The sequence below is a fragment of the Diabrotica virgifera genome, chromosome 9 (genome assembly GCF_917563875.1).
Source record: "Diabrotica virgifera virgifera chromosome 9, PGI_DIABVI_V3a".
Taxonomy (NCBI): domain Eukaryota; kingdom Metazoa; phylum Arthropoda; class Insecta; order Coleoptera; family Chrysomelidae; genus Diabrotica; species Diabrotica virgifera.
In genome coordinates, this window is record NC_065451.1 from 189107574 (window position 1) to 189127298 (window position 19725).

General features: G+C 33.7%; 1 protein-coding gene across 1 annotated transcript in view; it reads right to left on the reverse strand.

Annotated features, from left to right (window-relative positions):
* Positions 1 to 1481: 1481 nt before the first annotated feature.
* The window catches only part of LOC114339713 (ER degradation-enhancing alpha-mannosidase-like protein 3), a 147541-nt gene continuing 129297 nt past the window's right edge, over positions 1482 to 19725 (reverse strand). Inside the window, exon 10 of the mRNA XM_050662698.1 lies at positions 1482 to 13335. Coding sequence (XP_050518655.1) covers positions 12094 to 13335 — 1242 coding nt within the window. The 3' untranslated portion in view covers positions 1482 to 12093. The remainder of the gene's footprint in view (positions 13336 to 19725) is intronic.

Here is a 19725-nt window from a genome sequence, read left to right on the forward strand (position 1 = left end):
CTACAACTCTCAACGACACTATCAAGTAGTGTTTGCAGATCTTCTTGACTAGAAGCTAAGAGTATTGTATCGTCTGCATATCGCAAATTATTGATGACTTCACCGTTCACAAGTATTCTTGTTTTTCAGAAAGAGCTTTTCTGAAAATCCTTTCGGAGTAAACGTTGAAAAGCAGTGGTGACAAGAGGCATCCCTGCCGTACTCCTCTTTTAATATTAAGAGCCTGTGATTCCACACCATCTACTAAAACTGATGTTGTTTGATTCCAATATAAATTTGCAATTATTCGACCATATCTGCCGTCCAAGCCTATGTCTTTTAGAGCTTCGATCAATATAGAGTGCTTAACACGACATGCCTTTTGGAAGTCAATAAAACAACAGTATATGTCTACAGATATATCTCGACATCTTTGAGCAAGTACGTTCATTCCAAACAATGCCTCTCTCGTTCCAAACCCGTTACGGAAACCAAATTGTGTGTCATCCAGGTATTCCTCGCATTTATTGTAGATACGACCATGTATTACCTTCAGAAAAATTTTCAATAAATGGTTTAACAAATTGATGGTTCTATAATCAGCACAGGTTTTTGCTGTTGTATTCTTAGGTAGAGCTATAAACAGTGAATTAGACCAGCCATTAATAAGTTGTCCGCTGGTATAAATGGTATTGAAAAACGAGGTTATAGCCTCTAAAACATTGCTTTGTATATTTCAGTTGGAATTTCATCAGGACCAGTCGCTCTGCCATCTTTTGATGATTGTATGGCTTTTATTACCTCAGAGCGTGTTATTACGGGTCCGTCGCAGTTAGTAATATCGGGTGGTGAACTACTCCTATCGTTTTCGAATAGGTTCGTAAAGTAATTTTCCCATTCTTTAAGTTTGTCCTCTACTTGAAATATTACTTTACCCTGTTCATCTTGTAGCAATGCAGTTTGTTTCTTATTGAAGATACCAGCCGCTTCTTTCACTTTTTTATACATGTTAAACGTGTCATATTTGTTTTCAAGTTCTTATTAGGGGTCCGTCGCAGTTAGTAATATCGGGTGGTGAACTACTCCTATCGTCTTCGAATAGGTTCGTAACGTAATTTTCCCATTCTTTAAGTTTGTCCTCTACTTCAAATATTACTTTACCCTGTTCATCTTATAGCAATGCAGTTTGTTTCTTATTGAAGATACCAGCCGCTTCTTTCACTTTTTCATACATGTTAAACGTGTCATATTTGTTTTCAAGTTCTTCAATGTCTTGACACTGTTTGGCTAGATGTTGACTCTTTGCTTCTCGTATTTTACGTCGAATTTCTTTTTGTATGCTGTTATAAAGTGTTTCGTTGTTTGACAGGCCGTCTACGATAATAGATTTCTTTTGCGATCGTAGCGCTACCAGGCGGAGAGGTAAGTACTTATCCGACCATATAGTGTTGTTGTTATAACATGAAATTACAAGGAAAAAATAATAAATAAAAACTACAAACTTTGCCAAGTAATAAAATTTTTAATTACACTTAACAAATTTTTAAATATGTATATAAAAATATTTCTCTTATACATTTTTACACTTTATAAATATATTATGTACATGTTAGTAGTGTACAATTTAGGGTTTCCGCCGAAAAAAAAAGTAGAAAAAAGGCCTATGTACAACATATTAAACAACTAAAAAGCCGTAACAGTATATCTTACAAAATAAATATTTAAACTAAATAGTTCAAGTGTACTTAGAATAAAATATTCATAAGAATAAGTGTTATTATATTAGTTGACAAGTTTACATACAAATCTTGATGTATGGAGGCTCTACTAAGGTTTAGATTAGAGGTGGAAATTGGAGATACTTTTACAGCCAAGTCCATATCTCAAGGTTTTTTATATGTATGATACAAAATCAACACAAACAGGTCGACTAATACAATTGAAGCATACAGGATGTGCCATTAATACGGATGAAGGGAGAATTTAACAAAATCATTGTATTTTTGGTCTGTTTTTTTACCGTTCAATGTAAGAGAACAACTGTATGTACTACGTTACAAATATCTTCTCAAATAATCTCCAATGTTGATTGAATATACTGCAAATGTGTCGGTACTGAATTTCTGGCATCCATTCTCTTATCTTTTGTTGCAAATCATAAAGTGTTTATCTTATATTGCGTTTACATCTCTGTTGGTGGTCATCTGTGTTTGTTTCTGTGTTGGTGGGCCCTTTGCATCAATTTGAGTAGAACAAGAGGAGAGTAGAACTAAATATCGACGAAGAAAGAGATGTTCTAGGTACCTCTCTTTGTCTGGAGGAGAGTAGAGGCGTGATTCACCAACTAAAAGATAATAAAACGGCTTGCCTGGATGATATACGAACAGAACAAATAAAGAACTTTGGACCGAAACCGTTAAGTGGCTCCTAAAAATGATGAATTGCTGTATCCGTACATTACATATCCCCAAAACCTGGAGGAAAGCTAAAGTGGTAGCACTATTAAAACCAGGGAAGTGTCCGGCAGATACAAAGAGTTTTAGACCTGTCTCTCTTCTGTGTGACCTTTTCAAAGTGTGACACTGAACTTGACCGCCGAATCTATGGAGACTAAAATTATTCCAGAACAAGCAAGAATGAATAAATCATTAAACCCTTAATCTCATCCAACATATTGATTTTGGTTTTTAACGGAAAAAATAACAGGTGTAACGTTAGTAGACCTAACTGTCGCCTATGACACAGTTAACCATCAACGGCTGCAGCAAAACTCTACGAATCTACAAAGAATTTCCGACTTACAAGGTTAGTGGAATGTCGCCTACAGAATGGACGTAAAGCTCCAGTCCAAGAATAATAATTAGTGGAGGGACCAAAACAATGGACAATGATGAGGATGGAGACAAGAAGAACAGGTAGTAAATAAATCTTTTTTTATAAGCAATACTAAACACAATTTTTAACACAGACTCTGCAATATTCATAAAGAATAAAAACTGGCACATCCTGTACTATTTGGCCAAGAATATGGTGTATATTTTACAGTTATACAACGTCCTTAATTATCAATTTTGCTTATAAAGTTATGCTCAAATACAAAAAACCAACAACAAAATTTAGGGACTTTACATGATAGGTATTTTATATCACATTTGTGAAGAAATTAATATAAAGCGACTTTGATTATATCTAATCACAAGAAATCCTTAATACATTTTCATTTTTACATCAACAGATGTGTCACGTCCAATGGGACGAAACCTTTACTACGTTCACTCTCAAGATAAGCTAACTCGCCAGTTCCATACGCCTGATCGGTGGGTTTGTCGTGTCGTGGTAGCTTGTCATTGGTTACAAATTAATTTATAACCAATGACAAGTTGCGACGTTGGGAGTGAACGAAGTATAGTAGCAAAATAAAAATTGTTTAAACTTCTTTTGATAAAAATAATAGATGAGTACAATAAAAAGTTATAAAATTTGTAAATGCAATACTTTTTTTATTTTACCTTTTAATGTCCAATGACTATGACAAATAAAATAATCCGTTTCTTTAAACGTTTCTCATAATTTATGTGTGTTTCGGTTTTTAAATACCTTAACGCCATTCAGTAGGGACTAATGAACGACCGATCATCGAGCCGTGAGACTTTATCTCTACCATACTCTTCATCTACCGCTTATTGGAGTTACCTGCGTCATTACTTTCTATACCGCATATCCATTTTGGATTTAATATTGCTGCTTTTGGAAAATCATGCCTATTCTGTAACTCATTTCGATGATAGAAGTCAGGAAAATCGAATAGAAGTGGCCAAGTCGAATAGAAATAGTCAAAATCGATATTCCATAACTCCCTCGGAATCTCTACAATCGGAATAGTGAATAGAAATGACTTCGACACCATTTACCCTGTCGAAATTAGATTTCGATAATCGGAATTGTGCTTGACGCAAGCGCATTGTATTTTGTTTTGACGTTTATATTTTATATCTACTAAAAATAATTTATTACTACTTATTTATCATTATTTATAGTATTTTTACCTTTTGTATCTCCTTAATTTGTAGTATGTGGTGGTATTTACTTAGGGAATTGTATATTTAATTTAAACATGTACTTGTATGCATCAAACCTAACCTTAAAATTGATTTGGCATCCGAAATTCACATTCTGAATGTTTGCCAGTCACAGTGTTGCCAAACTTTTTTTGTTTATTTCTTGTACAATTTCAATCAATGGCATAATGTACAAGAATAGATTGTACAAGAACGTTTAAAATATAAAGAGAAACTTATAGCGTTGATTGATAAATATATTATACCAGTTTACTTGTATTTGTATCAATCAACGCTTATAGAAAAGAAAATAATTAGAGAAAAGACGCTGTTTTTGGGAAAAGTTGTTTATAAGTTATTTTAGCTTGAATTAAATCTAAAGATTGTATAATTATTAGTAATATCGTACACGTACATCATATATCTTATCCTCATTTATCTTTTTTATTTATCAGTTTAGGTATCTTCTTTTTTATAACAATTTTAATTAACTTTGATTTAAAACCATTTATCATCTTTTGAGGTTTTTGTGTCCAATATTTACACTAATATTTTATTGTTTACTTTTCAAAACGTTTCTTTTTTGTTATTTCAAAACTATTTTTAAAAATGTAACTGTATGTAATGTGATAGTGTGAAAAATTGAAGATATGGCAACGGTGTCGTATTTCAAATTTAGAACCAGCAACAAACAGGTCACAGAACACTAATTTCGCTTGACAATGCGGGGTTGCCACCCCCTCTTGACCGCGTGAAATAGAAATTGTCGATTTCGATTTAACCTGCTTACGATGTGAGTTACAGAATGCCAATCCAAACACGAAAATGACGCGATAGATATCGAAACATTCCAATTTAGGGTAATTATGATTCGACTTGGTCATTTCTATTCGATTTGTTAAAAGTTACAGAAGAGGGCTGAATATCTGTTTCTTGTGTGGCTCGAACAGTCAACCCACTTAATTACTCAGATCGAAGTGAATCTACCAGTCCACTGAGCTATCCATGCGACATTATTCATCTAATTTAGCTGTCACATCTAAACAATATTGATCTGTAGAAGGCCCGTTTTGTATGCTTTTGCCTACAAGCTACAAGTTGTTTCTATTGCTTTTATTTGTCTTATATGCACAATACGAAGGGTGTGAGTACCTTGCGAACCATTGAAACTAGAAAACTGGCATATGGAACCATCGAAAACTGTTGAAAAATACATCTATCTGTATAAATAGATAGGTAGACACAACCAAACATGCGAATTATCTAGAAGGAAGGAGGAGACGCACTACAGAAAACAATACATGAATTGATAACAAAGATATGGTCAAATAAACAGCTACCAGCGGAGTGGAATAGCGGTATTATTGTACCATTACATAAAAAAGGAGATCGGTTGGAATGTGGAAACTACCGTGGAATTACGCTGCTGAATGCAGCATACAAAATAATGTCCAACGTCATTTATGAAAGACTTAGACCACACGCTGAAAAAATAGTTGGCAAATACCAAAGTGGCTTCTGTAGACAGAAGTCAACAATAGACCAGATATTTGTTCTGCGACAGATCCTCGAAAAAACAAGTGAACATAACATCGACACACATCATCTCTTCATAGACTTCGAAAGCGCATATGACAATATAAACCGAGAATTCTTAATAAAAGCAATGAAAGAATTTAATATACCAACACAACTAATAGAACTGATAAAAGAATCTCTAAAAGTAGAAAGTAAAATCCGGATACAAAACGAACTAACGGAAACAGATGTGAAAAAGGGACTACGCCAGGGAGACGTTCTATCATGCATCTTGTTCAACATCGTACTCGAGAAAATAATGAGGGACACAACACTCAATACTCGAGGAACAATCATTAATAAAAGCGTGCAAATACTAGCATTTGCAGATGATGTTGACATAATCGCAAGATCAAGAAGAGAAATGATAGAGGCATTCAATCAAATAGAACGAGCTGCACAAAATAGTGGCCTTAAAATCAACCAGAACAAAACAAAATATATGCAGTTAAGTAAAAACGCAGAAATAAGGCAGCCACAAAATATAACAATAGGAGAATACAACATTGAGGGGGTAAAAAACTTTACATACTTGGGATCCCTAGTCACGTCTGATAATAACGCTGCGGAGGAAGTGAAAAGGCGAATATTTATTGCCAATAAAAGTTACCATGGCTTAATTCGGCAACTAAGATCAGATAACGTCGCAAGAAAAACAAAATGCCAAATATACAAAACCTTAATAAGACCGGTACTCACATACGGCTCAGAAACCTGGACACTGGACACCTAGAATTTGGCGAAGCAGGTACAACTTTGAACTATACAAAATATACCAGGATCCGGATATCATAACATTCATTAAAATAGGACGGCTGCGTTGGATGGGACATGTAGAAAGAATGGAAGAAGGCGAAATACCAAACAAAATATTCAAACAGATGCCAGTAGGAAAAAGAACAAGAGGAAGACCGAAGCCGAGATATTTAGAGCAAATACAAAATGATATAATAACCTTAAAAATAAAAAACTGGAGAAAAAAGCACGAAACAGATCAGAATGGAGAAGAATCCTGGAACAGGCCAAGACCCAGAAAGGGTTGTCGAGCCAGTGATGATGATGATAGCTTTAGGATGGGCAGCGTATGGCAAACTAAGAGACGTATTCATCGAAAACATCCCAGTAAAGCTAAAAAGAAAAGCATTTAACCAGTGCGTACTTCCGGTGCTCACTTATGGAGCTGAAACACTGACATTGACTAAAGCATCAATAAGAATAAGAAAATTATTACAAGTAGCAGAATTAATGTCTGGCTAATTTGCTTGACCAAGGCCATCAAATTCACAAAAAAAGTAGCACAACGAAAAATGGAAAGATACATGCTTGGCCTAAATTTGAGTGACAGAATAAGAAATGACGAGATATGGCAAAGAACAAGAACTGGAGTGGAAAACATAAAATGCATAATGAAGTTGAAGTGGAAATGGCCAGGACACGTCGCAAGACAGAGAGAACAGATGGACAAAGATTTTAGAGTGGTGGTCAAGGGCAGACAAGAGAAATCGTGGAAGACTACCGATCAGATGGACGGACGACATTAAAAGAATAGCTACAAACTGGATTGCAGTTGCGAAGGACAGAGAAGGGTGAAGACATCTTGACGAGGCCTATGTCCGACAGTGGACAAATTTGGCTGTGTCATATGGTTATTTCAAAGAGTGTTTGGATAAAGTGTTGTCCTGAAACGTTGATAGCTGCTGTCTGAGATTGTGCACGTATAAGGGTAAACCAATATTAGGTGTCATCTGTTAGTACACAGAGAAACTACGCCAAAAAAAATGAATCGATTCAAGTTAAGAGCAAACAGTAGCGATCAACAGGTAGCAACAAACGCGGTCCAAGATTGCGAAAGTTCTGCGAACTTTCAAAAATGAGGCAACAGTTCGTCGGTAATTCGACACTGACAGTGACGTTTATACTATCAAAAACAATAATTTTTATACACATCGGCGCGAAATGTTGCCAAGTCAGTGACGTTCGATTTCTTGTTATAAAAAAATCGATTTTTAGTAGTTCCAATGTGACACAAAATCTAGGCACGGGATAAAAAAGTTTATTTGAAGAAAGTTTATTTTTTTGTCTTTCTTAATGGCGGTACAGGCTCGTTTTTTTCAATATTTTATTTAGTTATAGAGTAATTTCCACATACTAACATATTTCTGAAATTGGGCTCTGTACCGCCATTCTTTATTATATTACGAATATTTAAAATATTTAAAATTACAGCCGCAAACTTGGAACGCGTTTGTTGCTACCTGTTGATCGCTACTGTGTACTCTTAATAATTTTTCAGGAATTTTGTGTATATCTTTGATATCTGGTCTTTACTGTGCTTTTTTTTAATTGATATTACCGTTATGTAAAATACAGTTACTGTATTAAGGACTCTCACAATTCGATCCAGAAACAATTATAAAGCAGGGCGATCTTTATTTTAACCAGTCGGATGAATCGACGCGATATTTCGTTAAAGTTAAACAAGACATTTACCAAAATAAAAAATTTGGAATGTTTGAATTGTTTAATTTGGGCGAAATAAAGTGCTACCCTGTACACTGAACGTTTGGTATTTAAAATGACGAGGATTGTCAACAGTTCAGAGCAGAAAAGGAATATTTTTATGATAATTGTGCAAATTTACAATATTTGTGCTTTATAGCCGTCATAGCCGTATAGCTATGGTAGTCGTCAAGAATTTTTGTTATTGTGTAGAAATCTACAATATATTTCAAGTCGTCTGTTACAAATCCACTTAAACATAAATTTAAACAAAATCTATTGATCTTACAAAATTTCATGAACTGGCTCATTCATTTGGTGACGCCAATCTACGAACGAAACTATGAAATCCGACATTTCTAAAAACATTTATTTGTCTGCAGTGCGTTCTCATAGCCAGAAGACAGAGTCAAACTAGTTTTTGCATTAGTAAAATTAGTATTTATTGCTTTTCTTCTAACCGTCCATTTTTAATATTTTATATTCAACTTAGTATGAAAATAAAATGGTTGATGTTCATGGTGAATGCGAAATGCTTCTATGCAAATATGTTACTTTAGCTAGTAAATAGAAAGACACCAAGGATGTACTAGTCATGAGCAGTTGTCATGATCGCACAACCAGATTGATAAAACTAAAGCTGAAAGATGATAGTCTAATTAGTAAAACAGATCGCCGACGAGCGGCATGCTCTATATCAGGGGTGGGCAAACTTCTTTTAGTAAGGACCACAAAATATTTTTGGTCTACTACCAAGGGCCGCAATATTTGTTACCTTAACATGTTCTAATTTTTAACTTTTACTAATTTTGTTTTATCAACATTTCAAGCACCTTTTCTTGAATTTTGTTTGAAATTATGGTAAAATTATTTTATTTTTAAATTAAATAAACATATTCAGTACAACTCAAAGATTATTAAAAAAAAATTCGAGACCAAATATTGAAAAATAAGCCAGCAGTGGCAAATGTTTACAGCCAGCTCCAAAAAAATGGATTTTGCAGTAGAACTCGTCAATTGATCATACGAAACACAAAATTCAAAAATATTTTATTAGTTTATGAGTTTCTCGAGGTAACGCTGTTCAGTTTTTTTAGTTTTAACGATTTTTGAGTTGTGATATCACTCAAAATACAAGTCAAAATAACGAAATTTTTGTAAAAAAGGGTGAAAATCAACATATTTATTATTGTTAACCAAAACATATCTCGACAGAATTACCTCAAGAAATGTCTAAAGAAAATCTATGAAAAATTTCAGGTGGATCTGTCAAGTAGGTAGTTTTTGAGTTACAATGTCCACTGCCTTTGAAAAAAGCAGTTTTGAGAAAAACGCGTTTGGTTTGACAACTTTTATTTCAATTTGTTTTTTTTTCTGCCAAATCGTAAAGTGATGCACGCCGGAATATGTTTTCAAATCGTAGAGTAATTTACAAAAGAGATGGGGACAGCTGTTGAACGTATCTCACTACGCTCAAGCTACTGCAAAGCGAGTCAAAGGTAGGGATATTAAACATGCTTTACTTCCGGTAATTTTACTCCGGTCAAGCTGAAAATTTTAGAGAGTAGTCTTGAAGTTTATTTATTTATGTACTTTCATTTGAAATAATAAAAAAAAAATCAAAAATTTCAAATTTTTCAAACCGTACCCGTCCCCCCTAAACAGCATTCGCACTTATTAAGCATGGTATTTCCCTTAAATATACGTGTATCTATTATATGCTATTTTTATTTTATCTATGAACCTATTTCTTTTTTCCCTAATATTGTTCTGAAGCTATTTCCTTGTGACATCTTATGCAATTTACTATTTTATTTGGGAATAAGCCACAATTTAAGTTTGAAATTAAATTTATTTGACGTTTCGATTTCCACTTCGGAAATCGTTATAAAATACAAAACATTTATAAATTTAGCATTTACTTAACACATTCGCGGACACGCTGTCATTTTATACACGTATTCTTATGGAGTAAATGACTTCATATGCAGTCATGACCGCGAATGTGTTAATTAGTTTAATTTATTAATGTTTTGTATTTTGATAACAATTTCCGAAGTGGAAATGGAAACGTAAAACAAATTTAATTTCAAACTTAAATTGTGGCTTATTTCCAAATAAAATAATAAATTATATGTTCACATGGCTATTAGTTACTTAAATATTTGAAGGGAAATTCCGTGCTTAAATAGATGTAAACACGCATCATACGTAATATGCAACACGAGTCATTTAAATCAAAATAAACAAAGTTATCAATTTGAAAAATCTTAGATTCCCTTCATTGTTTTTGTTTTCTTTAAAAGAATTAAATAATATAAAAATATGCTCGATGATTTAATCCTATTGAACGAATAATTATTAACAATAATAGTTATAATTGAAATGTCGTTCTCGTCGACTACTTGCAAAACATTTTTGCACAACACCTGCTCATTGATTAAGCAATGAAAAATAATAACTGATGTTCTGAAAATTGTTCATGGACGTAATCTTAAAGTTTTCTCAACATTACAATATTTGCTCCTCTTAAATTCGGTGCTCCGTCAGTTGTTACTCTTACTAGGTGGTTATAGCGTTAATTTAAAATTTTCCAAACAGTTCCAGACTACTTCAAAAATATCGTTTCCATTTGTTGAAATTTCGTGGATTTCATTCAGGGAACCGACAAAACTCTGCCGGAAACCGGAAACCCAAATAATTGCCCGCGTTATGTTGAAAATTTACGAAAAAATCACCCGCTGCGAAAGTGTTAATTAATAGCTTCATTATCTACATTTATTTATTAATATTAGAAATAATTAAAAAAATCTTTAAATGAAAATAATTCACTTCTTTTCCGCGGGCCGCATGCGGCCCGAGGGCCGCACTTTGCCAACCCCTGCTCTATATAAAGCTCCTTGGACAGTACAGGATGAACCGCCTGAGTATTTTCCTCTTCCCCAGGTTCAATGGACCGGCCAATCTCTAGAGTTTAAAACGTGGAAAACTATTAATAGGATAAGAGCGGGAGTCGCTCCAGTAAAATCAAACATGGTAAAAGGAGGAAAATAGACCAAGTAAAAGCAATAAAGTAAAGGAAATACAGAATTTTTTTCAGTTTATACAAATAAATTTTTTATTAAATATAAATAAACTTTAAAATGCAAAAATCTTTCTCAAAAGATCAGATTTGTACTTAAAAACAATAATATTATATGTATATTTATAGCGAGTTTTCAGCTCTGAACTTTTTTCGAAAATCCTTACAATACTTTGGACAAATTAGGTTCTATGACATCTCGTAACGCGACAGCTCGAGCGTAGCTCGTAACCCGACAAATGATAATAGCGTGAGTTCGTAACGGCGACAGTTTGTAACTATACATATTCGTAACGGTAAAATTCGTAACGCCAGCATGTAATTTTTTTTAGCAAATTTAGTGTTACTGAATTTATACAAAAATGCATTTTGTATACATTCCTGTATTTAAAAGGAATGGTTCTTTTTTAAGACCCCTTCTTTTTAACTACATTTCACAAATAATTTTGCATATATTCTTATTAATATGACAACTAACGATTTTTTTTATTTTTTATCTTGAATTATCACTTTAAAGTAGTAAAACAAAGTGTAAAAAATAATGAAATAAATAAAAACAGTTCAATTAATTATTAATTAATTTACTATACTTTTAAAAATTTATTTCTGTATGAAATATGAAATGCGTCAAAAATTTTTATCTTAATATTGGTTCGTTAAATTGTTAAACGTAATATCGATTGTAACTGTAATACAAGTTAGTTTCCACGTTAACAAAAACAGAGTAATCAAATTTTGACGTTACGAATTGTACAGTTACGAACTGTCGCCGTTACGAATTGGCGGCGTTACATTTTGTGGGGTTACGACTGTCGCGTCACGAGATGTCTTGTCACGGACAAATTAATATACCGCTTCAATCAATCGATATCGCAACTAAACACAATCTTACATTCATCATAACTCATCGATCGAATGCTTACTTTTAACTTTATTGTTCCTAATTTTTTCTTGTTTGATTTGGTTAACACTTTTAGCTAAATCACCAACTATGATATCATCGTTTACTTTGATTTTAAGTTTGTTAAACACTTCGTCTATCTTGTTCATTTCTTCCTCCAGAAACGAACTGATTTCTTTCCGCCTCTTGTTTTCGTTTTCGTTGACCAGAGCGTCCTTGTCGGTTTCCGTCATCTCCGTGATTATGGTTATTTCTGGATCTGATTCCAATTGCACCAAGTCGTCGTCTTTCTTCTTGAGCTCTTTGGACAAATCCTCCAGCAACCACTCCGTTTGCTTCACGATGTCTACTTTAGATACATCTTTAGCGGAAACACCACTTAGAGTCTGGTAATAGATCCTTAAAATATTAAGAGGCACTAACAGTTCCTTATTTTCAGAGGTGAGGATCGACTTCAAGAGACCTTTTCTGATCTTGCTCCATTGCTCGTTGACGGTGGTCTCCTTAATCGGAGTAAAGTCTTGCTGATCTCCTTCGTACGTAATCCTCACTTTGTTGTTTCCTATATTCGCTCGAAACCCACCAAGTTCTACAGTCTTCGTGAAAGCAATACCTGTGTGTTTGTTGAGGAATTCCTGGACGGATATTTTCAGTTTCTGAAACATACTTTCCTCTTCGTTTTGCGAGAAGTTATCGGAGTCTTTGAGCTCCCTTATGGTGATTTCGACTTGGGGATCTTTGTTTACAGCTAACAGAAGTTTGGAAGCTTCTTGAGTAAATAGGAACACTGCAGGTATTTTGACATCATCGTTACCGTCACCTGACATGGAGAACATCGGAGAGTTGGCAGCACTGCTGCCGGGAGCGTTATCTAAAATCACAGCCGCTATCGCACCGTACTTCTGCATCGCTCTAACTTTATCCACGAACATACACTCACCCCTGTCCACAATCGCGATTTTTCCTTTCAAAGCACTAGGTTCTTGAGGCGGTTCACATCCCCGAGATGGTCTGACTAGCACCACCTGAGCTGTGACGTGCTGGTTTCCTTTGAGGTTTTTGCCGAATTGGGAGGGGCCGGCGTGGAGGACTATGAGTTGTTCGTCTTCTTTGGAACCTAAGACTGGAATACTGATGGCTTGAGCTGATGGTTCTGGCTGTTGGGATTGGAGTTTGGATAGTTCGACCATCTCTTGCATGAACAAGAGTCCCTCTTCGGCGTCTGCTGCAGATCGGGCCTATAATAATGAGAAATTGAGTATAATAATGAATATTATCACACACGTGAAAATGAAGAAAAGTCGAATTATTTACAACTTAAAACTAACCAAATCGTCTTCGGAGCTATTAGCAGGTGAATAACGAAATGTTTACACGTAATTAAATATACAGAGTGAGCAGAAAGTTTGGAAACGCCTAATTATCTCTTCAATGGATGGTCTGAATTGTACAAAACTGGGATACTTATCCTATTCCTATTCTGCAATATGGAGATTTCAAATTTGATGCTTGCAATGTTGCCAGTGTTCAATTTTCACATGTCAAAAATATTATCATATTTTTTACTGTGTTTAATCTCTTATTAAAGCCCTTAACTTTAAATAAATCTCAAGCCAGCCCTGTTCAATAATACCATTTCATCCCTCCTATTTCTTACCCTCTCTCCTCACCCTTACAGACAGACAATATTTGGACAATTTGGGATTGAGAATTTTCTGTCTTCTCCTACACCCGCCAAAGGGTGAGCTTCTCTCTCTCATCAGCCGTTCGACGGTCAACAAGTACCACTCACACGTGAGGGTGCAATCTCTTCGCCACGATCTTTCGACGTATCAAGTCGGTACCGCTCATCTCTTGACGGTCCAGCCTTTCTTTTGGGCTGAAACGAACAATAGCAATACGTGCACGAACAGTAATTCGGGAGTGACGCCATACACGATTTCGCAATAGTTAAAACGCGAGGCACGTCGTACAGAAACAGTCATCTCGTATGTGACCGGCTTCAGTGTTCCGGACAAGATTTCACAACTTGGTAAGACTTTATGATACATATGAATATTGTCTGTATAAAACCTTTATACTCCCACTTGAACCAGTAAACTAGCAATCCCTAACTACAGTCCACACCCTCTGAAAGTATATTCATACTCTCACATATGTACATATTATTTCGTACAGCCAGATTTACCATTTTTTTGATATCATTGGTCACTTTGGTTTTTCAAATACAACACTTTGTATATCGTTTTATTATTGGAATCCTCACTTCAATACGACTTCAACCAAAATAGTTTAACCATAATAAGTTTCAGTAAATATATTTGACGTGATTTTGACATTAATTCATAAAACTAACAATAGCTTGACGTTTATTGAAAAGATCGTAAATTGTATTAATAAAAAAGACCGACAGTTGTGCTGTGTTTTTAAAATCTCTACAATAAAATTCATTTAAACCCTACACAATCCAGCTGTTGCAAGAATTAAATGAAGATGAGTACGGCCGTAGATTACAGTTTAGAGAAATACTGATGAATAAAATTATAACTGACGAAAACTTTAATAAACTAAATTCGCTCAGCCGAGATTCATTTTGACACATTCAGAGTAGGAAACATCAACACAAAAATTCCTACCTTACACTATTAACTGCTCAAATCAACTTAATCTTTCATTAAAAAAGAAGAATTATTGGAAATAGTGGAAGTGTATAACTAAGCTCATAAGATTTTGTGGAATTTATTTCCTCAAAATATTTTTATTTTGTACAATAAATAATTTTCTCATTTGTTATCAATACATTATAATGGTGTACCTAAACAAATAATTTTTGATTGGAGTAAGGTTTATGTTATTTATGTCTGTTTACTATTAATAATACACTGGGGTGCAAAATTAACCGGACACCTTAAAAATTGGTCATTTTTGATGTCTCGAATTTCCTAAACCTGTTGTTAGATTTAAGTGATTTTTTAATATGTTATAGTCTTATTCTTTAACAATATCGCTGTAATAATATTGTTGCCAAACTGGTAAATTTTCATTGTATACCGGGTGTACGAATCAAACTGTGTTTTTTTCTCAAACTTCGCATCACCCTGTGGAATATTCTAGCATTTCTAAAATACTCAAATTAAAACCCAACTATAGCCTGATGTTTTCTCAACATTCTGTTTTTTGCTTCATTCGCTTATGTTGGACCATAAAAAAGTTAGGTACTTTATCAATTAGCTATGTTTTTCATCAATACAGGGTCTTTTTAAATAAGTATGGCAAACTTTATTAAGGGGCAATTCTACATGAAAAAATAATGACAGTTTGCTTTATAAACCTATGTCCGCAAATGCTTCGTTTCTGAGATAGAGTTGAAGTTTTTCTTACAAACTCAAGATTTATTTATTGCTTTAAAACCTGTTGAGATATGCAAATGAAATTTGGTGGATTTTAAGACGTGTTTATTATACATTTTTGACATACAAGTAAGAATTTAATATTCACCATTGGCGCGCCTACGTGTAACATATCCTCAAAATTTAAGTTTGTTTTTTAAGGTGATACAGTAGCGATCAACAGGTAGCCAAAACGCGTTCCAAGATTGCGGCTGTAATTTTGAATATTTTTTCGAGATATTTGGCACACGTATTCGTAATATAATAAAGAATGGCGGTACAGAGCCCAATTTGAAAAATATATTAATATGTGGAAATTACTCTGTAATTAAATACAATATTAAAAAAACGAGCCTGTACCGCCATTAAGAAGAACAAAAAAATACATTTTCTTCAAATAAACTTTTTTATCCGATGCCTAGATTTTGTGTTATTTTGGAAATACTAATGAAATAAAAAATTTTAGTAGTTCCAAAATGACACAAAATGTAAGTATCGGATAAAAAAGTTTATTTGAAGAAAGTGTATTTTTTTGTTCTTCTTAATGGCGGTACAGGCTCGTTTTTTTAATATTGTATTTAATTACAGAGTAATTTCCACATATTAATATATTTTTCAAATTGGGCTCTGTACCGCCATTCTTTATTATATTACGAATACGTGTGCCAAATATCTCGAAAAAATATTCAAAATTACAGCCGCAATCTTGGAACGCGTTTTCGCTACCTGTTGATCGCTACTGTTTCCTCTTAAATGTAATATTTACAATCTGTCCTCAACTAAGAACAATAGGTAAATTATTTGACAAAAATTGAAAATTTGACCTGTAGAGGGAGATCCAGTGATCACCCTCTTTACATAAATTAAATTAAAACAAATTAAAATAAGTTTAGTTATCACAGATTATTCGAATCTTCTTGCTAGGTCCACTACTTTGAATCTCTTCAGGCGTCGTACATCATTGTGGTCATTAGTGAGGTTGATGGCTAACTCGTTTGGATGAGATTCTAGTCTCTTGGAATATTTTTTGTAATATTCTGTTATTACTGTTTTTATGGATGGAACATTGAGGTCTTGCTCTATCACATAGTTTGGCACGTACCAAGGGGCATTCAGCATTGTTCTAAGGACTTTGTTCTGGAATCTCTGCAGTATTTCTAGGTTAGTTTGACTGGCTGTCCCCCAAAGTTGGATACCATAGGTCCACACTGGTTTTAAATGAGGTAAATCCACAGTGAATATGTGAAAACCATACTCAAAGACTATAAAAACTAAAAATATGGTCGGGTATAGCGGGTAATCAGTTACTTGGGCCGTTTTTATGGAAGGACATGTCTTCTTCTTTTTATGTCTATTCATTTCGAAAGTGGGCGATCATTCTGGCTATAATTATTTTATTAACTGATGGTTTAAGTAGATTGGTTGTTGTTGTGGAGAACTATTTCCTCAGGTTTTTTAACCATGATATTATTCTTTTCCCAATTCCTCGATTTCCGAATACCTTGCATTGAAGGATTATTTTCAGTAATCTGTATTTAGTGCCGTTTCTCATCATGTGTCCGACATATTCTAACTTTCTCCTTTTAATCGTATACACCACTTATCTTTCATTCCGCATTCTTCGTAGTACAGTCTCGTTGATTATGTTGTCCGTCCATGATAACCTTAGGATTCGCATGTATAGCCACATCTTGAAGGCCTTAAATTTTTTTCCCATCGCTTCAGTCAGTGAGTGTCCAGAATTCAACTCCGTAGTATAATATTGAGAAGATATAACATCGTAGTAGGAGCCTTACTTTTATCTCCAGATTAAGGTTGTGGCTTTTAAAGAGTTTGGGTATGTTGTTGAATGCACTCTATTCTACATTTTACTTTTTGTGAGTGATACCATTGTTCGTTTACTATTGTTCCAAGATAGGTAAACTGTTTTGAAACCCTGAAAAACAAGTTTGGGGCCAATATTAATTGGATATGCTTTCAGCAAGACGGAGCTCCAACTCATTTTGGCGTAAATGTTCAGCGTTATTTAGATCAGACATTTCCCGGACGATGGTTTGGTAGATTAGGTAGTATTGAATGACCTCGTTCACCCGATTTGAATCCTAAAGATTATTTTTGTTGGGTATACTTGAAAAGACGAAGTGTTGCAGAGCTAAGGCATATAATTATCCATGATCCAAATTAATTATTATGGTCCGTTTTTAAATCAGGAGGAATAATTCAAATTTATCGCGACGTAATGCTTGTTTGTAATTGGTCCAACCTCAGGCAAATTTACTCCACTGTTATTAAATTTTGACACTAATCACATTTATGCAATTTTGACACTACTGGCATTTCATAGATTAATTAAGTTATATCGGCGATTTTTTGTGTTTTCTGCGTTATTCATTTAATTTTTAGATTTTTAGTTTACTTTTATATAAAAAAGAGTTGTTTTTAGAACTCTTTACTGACGTATTAGTATACAAAAATACAGGTCATAAATTAAATCACATATTCTGGGAACAAAAATAGTTCGAATGAACCTGACTTACCTTAGTACTAATATGCACATTAAAAAAGTTACAGCCCTTTGAAGTTACAAAATAAAAATCGATTTTTTCAAATATATCGAAAACTATTAGAGATTTTTTAACGAAAATGGACATGTGGCAATCTTATGGCATGAAAATCTTAAAGAAAAATTATAGTGAAATTTGTGCACCCCATAAAAATTTTATGGGGGTTTTGTTCCCTTAAACCCCCCCAAACTTTTGTGTACGTTCCAATTAAATTATTATTGTGGTACCATTAGTTAAACTCAATATTTTTAAAACTTTTTTGGCTCTTAATATTTTTTCGATCAGGCAGTTTTTATCGAGTTGCGGCTTCTTTTTTAATATGTTTACATACAAATTTTTTGGGGGTTTTATTCCTTTAAACCCCCCAAATGTTTGTGTACGTTCCAATTAAACTATTACTGCGATACCATTAGCTAAACACAGTGTTTTTAAAACTTTTTTGCCTCTTTGTATTTTTACGATAAGGCACCTTTTATCGAGATGTGGCTTCTTTTTTAATATGGTTCAAAATATACCTAAAAATGTAAATCATAAATAAATTTTCATATTATTACTAAGTCTCCATAATCGTACTTAACCATATACAAATATGTGGTGGATTTGACAAATATTCAAAATATCTCGATAAAAACTCGACTTTCGAAAAAGTACTAAGAGGCAAAAAAGGTTTTAAAACATTGTGTTTAACTAATGGTACTACAATAATAATTAAATTGGACGTACACAAAAGTTTGGGGGGGGGTTTAAAGGAACAAAACCCCTATAAAACTTTTATGGGGTGTCTAAAATTCACTATAATTTTTTCGTGAGATACTACTGCCATAAGAATGCCACATGTCCATTTTCAATAAAATATCATAAATATTTTTCGATATATTGGAAAAAATCGATTTTTATTTTGTAACTTCAAAATGCTGTAACTTTTTTTATGTGCACATTTGTACTAAGGTAAGTTAGGTTCAATCGAACTATTTTTGGTCCCAGAATATGTGATTAAATTTATGACCTGTATTTTTGTTACACCCTGTATAATATGTATGGATTACCGTCGAAGGCCGATATGATCAACCAAAAAAGAAGATGTATTTGGTGATATTTCTAGTGACTTCCTTGGGTGTGAATCTGTCTTTTTAGTTTACTACTCCTGGGTTAAAAACAAACCATAGAGAGACATGGAGAAACGTAATAAACACATTCTACCATCGTTTAGGATACTGTCAAATTAACAACGGAAGACATTTTGAATACTTGATGAGGTAGACATTAGACATTAATTTAGCAATCTTGTAACGTTACAAACGTCACATCTTTGCTATTTTATTTTTAAATAATTATTTTACTTTATTTTCTTTAATATTTCATTAACAATAATTTTCTTCTATTTGTTTTACCTGTTTTCTTCGTTAAAAACTCGTTGGCGCCCTCTTTTATTATCATCTATTTACTATTTCTCTTTTCATTTAAATCATCAACTGAACATACTGAACGTACCCCGTATATCCTCACTCTCTAGATATCTGTCTTTCATTACGGAACATGCTTATCGCTTATCCTACCTTTCTACAGTTCACGCTGTCATATCAATGAGTGTCACAATTCTCAAAATGGAGGTGGTGATGTTATAAAAGCCAAAAAAGCTTCAAAAATAAAACATTTATTTCCAGACTTTAATATT